The sequence below is a fragment of the Diabrotica virgifera genome, chromosome 6 (genome assembly GCF_917563875.1).
Source record: "Diabrotica virgifera virgifera chromosome 6, PGI_DIABVI_V3a".
In the NCBI taxonomy this organism is placed as follows: Eukaryota; Metazoa; Arthropoda; class Insecta; order Coleoptera; family Chrysomelidae; genus Diabrotica; species Diabrotica virgifera.
The window spans coordinates 208,974,724-208,989,737 of NC_065448.1; the positions used below are offsets into that span (position 1 = coordinate 208,974,724).

The 15,014-nt window shown below is 32.4% G+C and overlaps 1 protein-coding gene across 5 annotated transcripts in view; it reads right to left on the reverse strand.

The window, feature by feature from the left end:
* The window catches only part of LOC126887182 (zinc finger protein 664-like), a 41,198-nt gene that overhangs the window by 20,568 nt on the left and 5,616 nt on the right, over window positions 1–15,014 (reverse strand). For all 5 annotated transcript variants that reach the window (XM_050654569.1, XM_050654572.1, XM_050654568.1 and 2 more), the window contains one exon: window positions 3,057–3,188. In XM_050654569.1, coding sequence (XP_050510526.1) covers window positions 3,057–3,188 — 132 coding nt within the window. The remainder of the gene's footprint in view (window positions 1–3,056; window positions 3,189–15,014) is intronic.

The window sequence follows — 15,014 nt, forward strand, 5'->3', positions numbered from 1 at the left end:
TATTCAGTTAGAGACTTTTTCTATTCTCATACTATAATATATCAATAATTATGATCATGAAATAATAAAATAGCCACAAGAAAATAGCTTCAGAACAACAATAATTATGATGTCACTACCCGTATCATAATGAACTTCATTATGATACATATTTTCATTAAGATACACATTTTTAACCAATAGAATCGCGATATGTCATTCGCGATAAAGGTGGTACACGCGCAGTGACAGTGACCAATGTTGAGTCAAATACATACGCTTTGACAGTTCTCAATATGTAAACAAACCGTCAAACTGACAAACTACTAAATTTATTTGTGTTACAAAATTAATAAATTTGAATATATATTTTTTGTTGTGAATGATCCAGCGGCGGTTTCTATATAAGAGCACATGTGCACGTGAACCCCTAAAATTATTTTCACACCAACATTCATATATGTAATATTTTCTATAAATAACATTTTAATGTAATTATACAGTAATTGAAATTCGAAATAACAGATCCAAGGAGTTTATAAGTATCTAATAGGTAACATTTAATTATTTTTATTCTATTTCAAAGGAGAAACTTCACGGATGCGAGGCCTTAGACAGAACCCCGCGTTCACCGCTCTTACGGTGGTTCCTATCCAATGACTTTTCATACGGCAAAATAGAACTCACCACCCACCCCGCTACCCGCTATAGCCCACAAGTTTAGATGGCCACAGGATCACAAGTTGGATGTGATCTTATGGCATGATCTTATGGTGTTTTCAACGTGCAAGGCACAGGTATGTTTAAATTTTGCTTTCGTGAAGTTCGAATTTCGGAACTATATTAAGAATGGAAGGATTTGTATACGTAAATGTTAGCGTGGAATATTTAAAATCAATTAAATTTTCTTTATTATATTTAGAAGAAAAATTAAAAATGCCGAAACCAAATTTGTTAATTAAGAATGTAGCAAAGTGCAAACGTCGAGATTATAAATGATTATTTAAAATGGAGATTTGTGTAAAAACTTACAAATTGTGTAGGTGTGAAGCACATATTTGGAGAAGAGGAAGCATAATGAATAAAATAGAAGATACGATTTTAACTATCCAGTTGGAATTCCAGATTGGTATTCTCCAATTATGTACTTGTTACGATGCCAGTGACAACTGCAGAAACAGAACGATGTCTCTCTGCATTGAAACGTATCAAAACTTTCCTTAGAATAGCTATGGGCCAGAATCGATTAACTGCACTCGCAATGTTTTCAATTAAAAAAGATGATTCAAGAAATTATAAATTTTACTGAATTTGTTTGTGAATAATTTATCTAAAAAATAACAGGCGACTGACTTTCGTTACAAAACTTGCTTGTAACATTTAAACACTAAATTATAATTTTAAGTCAATAAAATACATTATTTATTGTAATTTTTAATAAGGTCCTTTGATTTTTACAATTTGAACACACTCAAAAAACTTTACCTACGGAAATAGGGTCTCAAGGTCTTTTTATATGTTAACATTATGTGTGCACCCCCAATATTTTACACCAGGCGCCGCCACTAGAATGATCATAGAAAAAATAGTGTATACAACTTGCATTTAATTATCATTATGAAGCTCGTACTATATACGAAACTCGCCGCATATGGCTCGTTTCGTAACCCTCATACTCGCTTCATAATGACCATCATTAAATGCTCATTGCATAATATACTATTAAAATGCAATTTTAAAATCTTTTTAAAACTTTGTGAAAGTATTGAAAACAAATGTTTTCAGTGCTTTATTGTTAAATAAAAATATCCTTAATTTGATCTGTTGAATTAAAAAGAAGTAAAGACTACAAGTTTTTCTAAAATTTCCAAAATGTATACTCAGTTTAAACCATATGCCCAAATATGTTTCTAGGACCTAATGGTAGGGGAGCCCAAGCGGGGCTTTTGCATGTTACTTGAGCGCGTCAGATAATTACATGGGAAGAAACCTTGTACCATGTAATATACCTCAACCATATATCGACTCTTAATACAGGGGCTTGCGTTGAGGGCAGTCCGTCAGATTAGTAAAAAAATCTATCCTCAGAAAAACTCCAGCACATCAGGTTAAGACAAGGTAAGTTATCCCTTTCAGCTCCGCTTTAATAATACACACAAATTGCGCTTACGCATCCAACGGCGATCGTACGCACTAAGGAATAATAACAGATAATAAGAATTCGTTTGTGATTTACAGTATGTAAAATAATCCAACCTAATAATACTTATGTATTTACTATTTGTTTACTAAAATCGTTTGTTTTGAAATGTATTGAAATACCTACTGCATTATTTTAAACAAATTATACATATTTTAACATAAAAACACATATTTTAACTGAACTAGTATTATGTATTTAGTTAGCTTTAAATGTGTTGACTGCTGAGGGCTTTAACTGAATTACATAGTTTACAGTGGAACCTAAATACACCAGATAATGTCTCAGTAATTTGTTTACTCATGAACTAAAATAATTAAGTCATACTTACTTCAAAATAATTATTATACCTAATAAATGTTCAAAGCAACCCACTTTCACGAACATATGCATTCATGAGACAAGAAATAGCGGCAAAACATTTTGAAAGAAATAATTACATACAGTTGAGTCCCTGAATCTTTACCCGTGCGTCATCAGTTAAAGCATACGAAATAAGTCGATGATAAGTCGGAAATTTAAATTTACTAAACGCAACAGCAAATGACATTAAGTGACTTGCTGTTGCGTTTAGTAAATTTCAATTTCAAGTAAAACTCGTACATATTTTTATATTGTCATGATGAGAATTGTCATAATAAAACAGTATCAGTATGATATGACGTTACAAGGTTTCACGCGCTTTTTCGATCGTTTGGAAAGATTTAAATAAACATAAGATTTTAAATTTGTACGTCTAAGTTATTACGAGGTTTTGAGGCGTGAAATTTTGGAAATCTTATTTTTACACGAAACTGAATAATATTGTGTAACAAAACAAAAATGTGCAAGTTCCTAGTAAAACTATAAAAAAAAACTTTTCTATTATTTCTCTTACCTAAGTTTAAGTTATCTTCACATTGTTCATTATTCAGGTCTTTGAGATCTAGAGATGTAGTCAGCTGAGTTCCTATATACTTTTGGTCATCTTCTGCAAACTCGTCCTTAGTTTCAACTTTTACTTCCATAGCTAAAAAGTCAAAATTTAAAAACAATGAAATAAGACCATTTTATCGAGAGGTAAAAAGGAAAAAAGGTTACCAAAGTAAAACAAGCTACATAAAGAACATAGAAGAGAGCTAGTAAGTAAACCGGAAAAAGTTATGAAAGAATGGAAAATGTATTTCTAAACATTATTAAACAGTGATGAAGAAGATCAGGGAGAGGACGAACACAGAACAAAGGAAACAAATATACAAAGACAAAGTGCAGAGTTGTAAACAAATTGAAAAAAAAAATAAAAGTCCGGGTCAAAATGAAATAAGTGCAGAAATGCTGAACGCAGGGGGAAGAAAACTACTGGAAAAGGTGTATAAACTGATAAAACTTATCTGGAAAGAAGAAAAGATGCTTGAATTGTGGGCCAGAGCCTGGACAATCCCATTACATAAAAAAGGGGATGCAACGATAGTGCAAAATTACAAGGGTATTGCTCTGCTGGATATGTGATATAAGATATTTGCTAGGATTGTGAGAGAAAGATTAGAGGTATACGCAGAGAAACTAATAGGATAATACCAAGCAGGCTTTAGAAATAACAGATCGACGACAGAGCAAATCTTTAACATAAAAAATCCAAGTAGCCTGCTACGAACATAAAATGGTTTTATATGCACTATTCATAGATTTTAAACAGGCTTATGAAAAAATTTATAAAAAAAAATGTATCAAGCACTAAGGCAACTGAAAATACCAGAAAAACTAATCAAGCTAATAAGAATAACCTTAAGTATGACAAGCAACGAAAGAGTATGGAACAGTCACAAATCGGAAGAGTTTGTAGTCAAAAAAGGACTTATGACAAGGTGACCCTGTATCAACAGTGTTATTTAATCTGGTTTTAGACATAAATAATTGTAAGGAAGAGCAGAATAGAAACGCAAGAAACAATCTACCATAACGAGCATCAATGCATGGCCTGCTCCGACGACCTTACACTGCTAGCAAAAAAATAACTAATTAAATAAAATCATGAGAGGATTAGTGAGAGAGGCAAAAAAATTATATATAGTTTAGCTCTCTATGCCTAGCAGGCCCATGGCTTGGTTTACTATTCTTTTCCAATCTCTCCTATTTGCTGCTTTATTTTTCCAATTTGGCCTAGAAATAAAAGCAATATAAAAGACAAAGTATATGGTGCTAGGCAACACAGAAAGAGAACCTGAAGATATGCTAAAGTTAACAGCATTCGATGGAAAAGAGTATAAATTTAAAAGAGTAAAGCACTTTACATATCTAGGTGTCATAATAGACGAAAAATGACACGAGCAAAATGAACTAAAGCACAGAATAGTTGAAATCAAAGTATGTATCAAGAAATACAAAAACCAGAATATACCAAACCGTAATAAGAGCAACAGTCACCTACGAATGTGAGACATGGGTGCTAAACAAAACAGAAGAAGAAATGATAGAGAGGTGGGAATGTAAGGTACTGAGAACTATTTTCAGGGGAAAAATATGGCAGACGGTTGGCAAAGAAGAACCAATCAAGAATTAAGGATGCTTTTCAAAGAACCAAGTATAACAAGATACACACAAGCACAAATAATCAGGTGGGCAGGTCAAGAATACTAAAGAAGGTACTGCTAAGAAGACCAGTTGGGACAAGGAGATGAGGTAGACCAAGAAAAAGATGGCATGAAAAGTTTCAGGAAGATATAGGATCGATGGAAATTACAGACTGGAAAGAGAAGGCGAAAAATAGGATACAGTGGAGAAACATACTGCAGCAATTTTTACATAGACATTAAAAAAAAAATTATATAAGACATTAGTATATATTGTCATTTGTATTATGTAAAATTATAATTGTAAAGCCCTAGGCTTACAAGGCCTGTAGAGCATATTAAATAAATAATTAAATAAATATAATAAGTACTTATTTCATTACACTGTTTACAGTGCCAACAAAAAAGATCTTTACATTGCCAAATAAATCACTAAATTCGAAAAAAAAATTAAATGTGTTCTTTCTGAGCTTGTTCAGTGTTCAAGGGGAAAGGGGATAACATATTTGCGATAGTAGCTGTCTGTAGTTTACTGATTGCTTAGTTTCTTTAGTTTATTCTGTGTATTTGTACTGTGCATACAGTAGGCTTTGTGAAAGTAGTCAATGTTAAAATTCTTGAAAAATTGAAGTAAAAAATATGGTTTAAAAGAAACTCACAAATGAACAGAAAGTTCATGTTTCAACATTACTTGAGAAATTGGACCCTGTAATTACTGTAGCATGTGATATTGGTGTTTCAATAGAGGCAATTTATCAACTGAAACGATCGGCAGCGCTGTTGCCTTCAGATTGTTCCGGAAAGAAAATCTGGTTCTGGAGCTCCTACAAAATCATCTAGGACTGACACTACAAAATCATCCAGTCTTAAAATAAATGATTACTTTTTATGAACTGATAACACCGGAGGTTATTGTCGGTTCGTTTTTGGTTACATTGTGTGCTTTATTTATTAGTTGCAAAAGCAACATTTTAAGTTTTGACGATATCAGAGGATTTTGGGTCGGTGTGCAAGTCCTTGGGGAAAAAGAGACTGTTCACTTGACGGCATTCCTCTGTTGTCAGACAAAACGTGCACCATATCAAGTCTACAGCGGCCTGTTTTTGTTCTAGCCATCTGGGACCACTTGGAACCATTTTAACTCAGTTTCATGGCAACTACTGCAGAATAAGCGTAACACCAACTGAGGACCACCCTAGGGTGCTGCAGCAATCAGGAAACCAAGGAAAAGCCGGCCGAACATCCGTCGACTAGAGTCCACAACAACGGGAACTCCTGGGAAAGTTCAGTTAAGTCCATAGTTTCTTTCTTGGCTTAAACCTCGATCCCTGATTCGCTGATTTTAATTTTCAAGTTGTCAATTATTAATTTAATTACATGGTAAGATATAAGCAATAAAATGTAATTGAGTATCTACCATAGGCGTAACCAGGGGGGGGTTTTGGGGTTGTACCCCCCCCCCCATTGGGATGTACTTTGAGCTCCATACACTTAACAACATAGCCCTCAGAGACCTTCCAGTAGTTGTAACCCCCCCCTTTCAGGTAGTTGTAACCCCCCCTTGGATCATCCTGGTTACGCCTATGGTATCTACTAGTTACTAGTTGAATAAAGAATATGTGTTGAAAACTTTTTGTTCCGTCAATAATTCCTAATTTCTTCATATTATTCAGTTCTTCCCAAAGTTCTTATGCCAAATAACACCCCTGAGGGGGTTCAACTCAGTGGCGGCTCGTACCACTTTAAGAAGGTAGTGCCACAACTCGGGCAGCCACCAAAATTTTTAGTGACGGATTCACGATATTGTCAAAAAAAGGTATACTGACAACAAAAACTAAAAAAAAATATGCGCGGATACTTTTATCTTATGTACATATCTTAAGTTTATTGATCTGAGGTGCCAAGCAATTGTCCAACATTGATCAAAACATTTCCGTAAATTAATTAATAATAAAAACCTCTTAACCTACCACCAGCATTTACTGCTGATAGTGCTTGAAAATTGTTATTACGATTTAGTCTCTATTTACCAATTTATAAAAATAATACTATTTCATTATTCACACACATGCACCAATTTTTGTAATGTCACTTTTTGAAGTTCATTCTTCTATTTTTTGGTTGCAAAGTTTTCAATGACTTTATAATTAAAATTATCAATACAATTTACAAAATGCGTTTCTGCATAAAGCATACCTAAAGCACTAGGTTTCGATGTAAACATCGAAAAACAGCGTTCTGCTTCAGATGTTGATATAGGAATGGTAACTAAAATACTTAAAAGATTAATAGTTTCTTCAAATGTGTCTTTTAAACCTTCCCTCTACAATAAAACCGATAGCGAAACAGCCCCAGAGGTAGTACTTAATTCGTCTCGCTAATACAGTACCTACTTCTAATTCAGTTTAAACCGAGTTTTGCTTAAAAATTAAAATTGTCTCCATATTTCATTAAGAAATGATTCGGAGAACTGATGCTTATAAGCAGAAAACTTCTCCGACATAAATAAATTAGAAGCAACTAAATGTCCGGAGAAGGTAGACCTTTGAAAGATCTGGTACTTTGAATAATATGAACCTTTAAGTCGTTGTCTAATTCGGCGCTAAAATTGACCAGCTCCTTAAATATGCCTCTATTTTCTGAATTTTCTTTTTCGTCGTGACCTCTTGAAGCTAACTCGAAAGCTCCACAACACCTTATAACATTTGTAGTTTTTTTTTCTAGCGAAAAACCACCAAAAAAATTTTTAAAATACTAATCTTTATTGTCAATTAATAAATTAAACTTAAGAAATAATCAAAATATTATCAAAATACCCACGATCATGGCCCTGATTCTAAATCAAATTTCGACACTAAACAAGTCGCTTTCAATATGGCGACGGTTGAAATGCGATTGTGCGAGCCTTGTGGATTTTAGTTGAACTAACGAAGTGACGTCATGAAATAGCGACTATCGAAATTAATAGCGACTTTAAAAAGGGTGTTGATATTATAATTTCGACTGTCGAAATTATTTGACACGGAGATGAACGATTGGCCAAAAGCGAGGTTAGGTTTAGTTTAGATGTGTTTTGTTTATTTCTTGCAAGGAAAACTAAAGCAAAAGGTATTATAATATAGCTGGGTTTAATTGAAATTTGCTTGTTTTGAGGAATTAGATAGAATAGTATTAAATTAGAAATATAATAATTGAGAATGTCCACAACATGAATCATCAACTCAATGAAAGATGTAAGGTAATAATCTGGGAAAATTAGTAAAAAACAAGAAAAATTAATTACCAGCTATTTTATTGCTGGACATGCTGAAATCAAATCTTAAGACTTCCTATATTAGTAATATAGCTGTGCAAGGTCCACAGAAAGTGTGCTATTTTGTTTATAAACAAATTAGCGCTCCGAAATCTTTTTTTATTATTGCTCTATAACTCCGAAAATTTTAACTTTAAACCAAAACACTCACATAAAAATTGACAGTAATTCTGCACATTGATAATTTATTCCAATTTCCTTCGACGGAAATTTTCCTCGGAAAATTCGGGTTTTCCAAACAAAATCTTTAATTTTCAACTAAAATTTGAGGGAAGTAATTATTTATCAATAATTAAATAATTTGGTGACAGTGACATAAATCTTTTTTGTTATAAGTGTCTTGAAGATATGAAAATTTGTATGTACAAAGAGGACCGGAATTAAAAGGTATCTAATGGTTCAAAGATTAAAATCCTGTTGTTTATAACTCTGTCACAAATACCGGTCAGATTTGACCGGTTATACCTGGAATCACTCCTCGCAATTCAATTTGTTTTTCTTCGAAAAGGACACAGAAGCCGTGCCCTTTTCAACAGCGTTAACTTAATTTAATTAAATCTAATATTTTCTGAGGGGTTCTATTTGTTTATAAGCCAAAAAATTGTTTCTTTATAACATTCCTGAGACCGCTCAAATGGTCCAATTTCAATCCTGTAAGGAACGTTGAATAGGTATAGTGCTTTTTTATACGAAAATCATAGTTATTCTGGTGTATCATAATCTTTCTGGTTATTATTTCGACCGAAATTTTTTAATTAACATTTTAATTATTGCTAAACTATTGGTTAGATTGTCGCCGGTCTCCTGATATACAGAGGGGGGCTAAATTATGGAATAAATTCATTTTCTCTAAAATTTTTTACGATTTTAGAGAAAAATCCCGAAACAGGTCGATTTTTATTTTTAAATTAAATTTCTTGGCATATATTTCAAACTAGTGACGTCATCCATCCGAGCGTGATGACGTAATCGATTATTTTTTTAAATAGGAATAGGGGTTCGTGTTTTAGCTCATTTACAAAGGCGTTCAATTCTCTATTCAGTATTATAAACATTAATATCATTATTTATACAGGGAGGCCAAAAAAATTTTTGAATTAAATTAATTGACGCAAGAAGAAGAATGCATGTAATTTATTTAACTCAAAATACATTCTATTGCTGTCAGAAAATAGAAAAAAATGTTTATTTTGCAAATAAACATTGCTTTTAGCTTAAATTAAATGTTCAAACTGCCAATAGGTAGGAGGGAGGCTGTTTGTGATTTAATTTAAGCGAAAAGAAATGCTTATTTGTGAAATAAACCTTTTCTTCTATTTTCTGACAGCAGTACAATGTATTTTGAGTTAAATAAATTAAAATTCAAAAATTTTTTTTGGCAACCCTGTATAAATACCTAATGATAATAATGTTTATATTACTGAATAGAGAATTGAACGCCCTTTCAAATGACCTACCACACAACCCCTATTCCCATTAACAAAATTATCGATTACGTCATCACGCTCAGATGGATGACGTCACTAGTAAGAAATATATGCCAAAAAATTGTAATTTAAAAATAAAAATCGACCTCTTTCGGGATTTTGCTCCAAAATCGTCCGTTTTAAAGAAATGAATTTATTCCATAATTTAGCACAAGAATCTACAGGTCGAGCAAGTCTCGTAAATTTCACGATTGCGAGCCACGCTTCACGCAACCGTGTTTGCGTACTTGTGTTTCGAGTTGCGTGGTCGTGCGGAGTTATATTTACCAAATTTAAATATAATCGTTTGTCGTTTCTACTGATTCATAATAATATATGTGTTCAAGTTCAATATGTCAATATGGCTACTGGGTGTAAAAGATAAATCTTATTCTATCTGTTCTTAATGAGTTTTAGATAATTTTAGTTGTATTTCTTTGTAATTTTGTGTTGTACAAAGATTAATTTAACATTTTCTCTGGAAGTATTAATTTAGAAAGATAATATGCTTCAATGGTGTTGTGTTTTGAAGTGTGAAATGCAAAGTAATTGTGATAAAGTCAAGATAAAGTTCACTTTTAAACTGAACTAAATAAGGTATCTGAGAGACAACAATGGTTAAATGCAATACAATTTACAGGTTTTACTAGCGAAATGAAAATTTTCCTGTCCTGTCTGCTGTAATCATTTTATATCTGGTAAGTTACAATTACAACAGTAACGATTTTTGAAGATGTTAACATTTTAATCTTATAGGAAAACCAGCCGACTTAATCGATAATAACAATCTCCAGATTGGGTTCCTTCAATAAATATGGGCTATAAACACAATGAAATAAGTTCCCCAAAATCTAAAATGGAGTGGTATCAAAGGAGAATTAAAGGAAAAAATATTCATATTGAAATTATTTATAAGGCACTGGACTGTCTTAAATTCTACAATAATACTAGGTGGGTAAATGATTTTAGACATTTTTCATTAAGAGTAGATTAAGATTAAGTAGATTTTCATTCAGTAGATTTAAGACTTGTTTACACGGGTAGAGTAATGATGCAAGTACTTGATAGAGTAGAGTAACTCTACCTGTAAAAATGCTCAGCACAGTAGAATAGCTGGTAGAGTGTATAGTTGGAGTTAAAGTAGAGTGACTAGCAACCTATGGCAAAGTAACTACTCTATGACCACCACTACTGCCAAAATGTCTACTCGGCTGCACACTCTACCCATGGAACACGCTCAATTATGGCAGAATAGAGTAGGTAGGAGAGTACATGGGGGCGCTGTCATTCTGGCTGGAATTGTGTTTTGTGTAAATAGTGAAAATGAAGTTCACCGAAGATGAAACTTTAAAACTTGTAGAGCTATAATACGGCGAATACCAGTGTTTATGGAATTTAGGTAGTGTATACTACAGAAATAAAAGTTTGCAGCAAGCTGCGGAGGATGAAATCGTCGAAAGAATGGCAAAGGGGGCTTTGGAGTAAACGAGCTTAAGCAAAAAATTAAGAATTTAAGGTGCACTTATAATCAAGAGTGTTTAAAAATACAAAAATCGGTTTCACTATACTAGCATCAGTACTATACTTGTACTCTCCTCATGTGAATGGTATCAAGCCATTTTTGGTAGAGTACTACCGCTACTCTACTCTCCTCAAAACTCTACCCATGTAAACAAGTCTTTAGAAACAGTGGAAAATGAGGTAGCTAGTAGAGTAGTAGTAGAGTAAAATATACTGGTTTAGCAAATTACAATGTTTTAAGGTAATACAGTAGCGATAAACAGGTAGCCAAAACGTGTTCCAAGATTGTCACTGTAATTTTGAATATTTTTTCGAGGCATTTGGCACACGTATTCGTAAAATAATAAAGAATGGCGGTACAGAGCCCAATTTGAAAAATATATTAATATGTGGAAATTACTCTGTAATTATACAATATTTAAAAAACGAGCCTGTACCGTCATTAAGAAGAACAAAAAAATACACTTTCTTCAAATAAACTTTTTTATCCGATGCCTAGATTTTGTGTAATTTTGGAACTACTAATGAAATAAAAAATTTTAGTAGTTCCAAAATAACACAAAATCGGATAAAAAAGTTGTATTTGAAGAAAGTGTATTTTTTTGTTCTTCTTAATGGCGGTACAAGCTCGTTTTTTTTATATTGTATTTAATTACAGAGTAATTTCCACATATTAATATATTTTTCAAATTGGGCTCTGTACCGCCATTCTTTATTATATTACGAATATGTGTGCCAAATATCTCGAAAAAATATTCAAAATTACAGCCGCAATCTTGAAACACATTTTCGCTACCTGTTGATCGATACTGTTTCCTCTTAAGATAGGTTTAATAGTTATTTATGATATAAGTATTAAAAGTACAATTTTAAGACGCGCATGTGAAAGTTAACTTGAAAAAATAATTTTATTAATGTTTTGACTTCCACATCAGATGTCATTGTCAAAATACAAAATATTCATTATTATTAGGTTTGTTCTAGCAAACAGTCAAACTAGTCAAAAACCATCAGCAAACAGTTGGTCAGTAAAAGAACATAATACAGTCACCAGTGCGATCCCCTCTACTCGCGCTGGTCCACTATTCGCTGATGGTTTCAAACTGATGCTAGAACAAACCTATTATTATTATGCATATCATTATCTGTAAATAATATTTCTTCTGATTGTTAATTGTAAAGGATAGAAAAATTACCATTTATTTTATTTTTTTTAGAATCAGCTGAGAGAAGTGGTCTACAAAAAACCAGGAAGGAAACGGAATATGTGGCTACGAAAGGCAAAAGAAAGGTTTACAAAGCAAATGTGACACATTTTTTTGAAATATTTAGGAATATGAGTAAATTGCATTAAAAAAATGTATGAAAAGATTTTGTTCAATAAAAATGTTTATATTTATCAAGGATGTATTATTTGGTATGGCCACATATCGTCAGTGATGTAATAATACATCCTATCTGTTTTTTCATGAGTTTTGTAAGAGAGACTAAAAACTTATCTTAGGGTCACCTCCTGTTTTCATATGATATTTTTTTACTTGTTTTGTAGTAAATTAAACTATCTATGAACTACAAAACAAGTCAGAACTTACATATGAACACAGGAGGTGACCTTAAAACATGTTTTTCCATCTCTCATACAAAACTCATGAAAAAACAGATAGGAGGTATTGTCACATCAGCAAGGATGTACAGTGATGAGTGCCCTAATAACCGGCAAAATATGGGCAACATATTTAGTTGTGAGATAAAAAGAAATGAAACTAGTCGAGCTGGGAAATTTAGCGAAATTAACCTTTAAATTTACGTTATATTGATCCCACCTTTACACATATCGGAGGAGTATGTCAACTAAAACTGTCACTGTGACAGTGGTAGTTTCCAAACTCGTCTGATATGTCTGAAGGTGGTACACAATCAATACAATCTAAATGTATAAGTTAATATCGCTAAATTTCCCAGCTCGACTAGTTTCATGTCTTTTTATCTCGGTACTTAATACATCTTTTGTGCTATTTTGCCGGTTATTAGAGCGCTCATCACTGTATTTCTGGTATATCCAGGGAATGTCTACAAAATATATTTTGAATGTCCAGAGAACATTCGTGGACATTCATGGAATGTTCCAATAAGACATTCAGGTAATGTTTAAAATGCTGACACAGGATTTTCCTGGGATGTTCAGGGAACATGTTTTCGGGGATATTCCAGGAATTTTTCAATGTCTGTGTACCTTCTATGGAATATTTTGGTGTTATTACCGCCGCACTCCACTTGCGATTTGTAATCAGGAAGATTGAACACATTGTTTCAAATACAAGTCAATCCATTTGTGACTAAATAATCATGGATTGACTTCTATTTGAAAGAATGTGTTCAATCTTCACAACTACAAATCGCAAGTGGAGTCCGGCGCTTAGGGCTACTTCCTCTTCGGTATTATGTATTATACTACAGAAATCAGGAACTTTCCTTCTAAATATATGTATGCATCTTGGCCATCAAACATATTCTTCCAAACATTTTTTTAAGGGGTTACATAGGTCTTGTGGGTAAAAAAGTGACTTTTTAAAAAAATTATATCTCGAAAACTAAAATTTATTTTTATTTATAATTGGAACATGTAAAAGTATAGTACTTAAGGTAGTCTCAAAAAAAGTTTCAGCCAAAAATATTCATTTTTGTAGAGTTTAAGTTTTTTTGCGTTGGCAGCATAACTAAGTCCAGTCTCATCTGAAATCAAAAAGTTTCTTGTAGTTTATACCTCTGGCTAGAATATGAACGAAGGAATTTAAAAAAATGAAATTTGAAGATTTTACATAAGTTAAAACACATTTTTGACCCCAATTTTTCTCATTTTTAAAGTAGTTTTTTTATAAAACAAAAATGACCTCATCTAATAAAAAATCCTTTGTTCATTCACTAGCCAGAGGTATAAACTACAAGAAACTTTGATTTCAGATGAGACTGGACTTATTATGCTGCTCACCACAAAAAAGGGCTGTTGTCGAAAAATTGCAGTCAACTCTACAAAAATGAATATTTTTGGCTAAAATTTTTTTGAGAGTACTATACTTTTACATGTTTCAATTATAAATAAAAATAATTTTTAGTTTCCAAGATATAATTTTTTTAAAAAGTCACTTTTTTTACCTGCAAGACAACAACTTAACAAATTGTTGATTTCAAATTGTAACAGTTGTTTTGCAAAGTATGCTGCCCTCTTGTATTTTCTGTGTTATCTTCAAAAAACACAAAACAAAAAAAAATAAAACAAAAGTTTAACCACCTTCACACCACAGAATCAAGCAATCAAGTTACACAAACTCTTCTATGCACAAATTTTCAAACACCTCACCTGACACAGCGTCTCAAGTACGATTGCGCGAATTGATAAATATAACTCCGCACGACCACGCAACTCGAAACACAAGTACGCAAACACGGTTGCGTGAAGCGTGGCTCGCAATCGTGAAATTTACGAGACTTGCTCGACCTGTAGATTCTTGTTAATTTAGCCCCTCTGTATAATCTACTATAATAAATCTTTCATGTCATTAATTATTTAATTATTGATAAATAATTAGGTACTTCCCTAAAATTTTAATTGAAAATTGCAGATTTTTTGGGAAAACTCGGATTTTCTGAGTAAAATTTTTGTTGAAGGAAATCGGAAAAAAAAATAACTTTGTGCAGAACTAAATTACGGTGAATTTTTATTTGAGTGTTTTTGGCTCAAAGGAAAAATTTTAGGAGTTACAGACCACTAATTGAAAAATAAAGAAGATTTAGAAGTGCTAATTTGTTTATAAATAAAATAACACACTTTCTGCGGACTTGTCATACCCCATATTACTAATAAAGTAACGCATAAATTCGTTATTTCGTAAACTGGTTACTTTAAGGAAAATTCCCGAAACACGTCGATTTTTATTTTTAAATTACGGTTTTTTGGCATATATATCATACTAGTGAAGTCATCCATC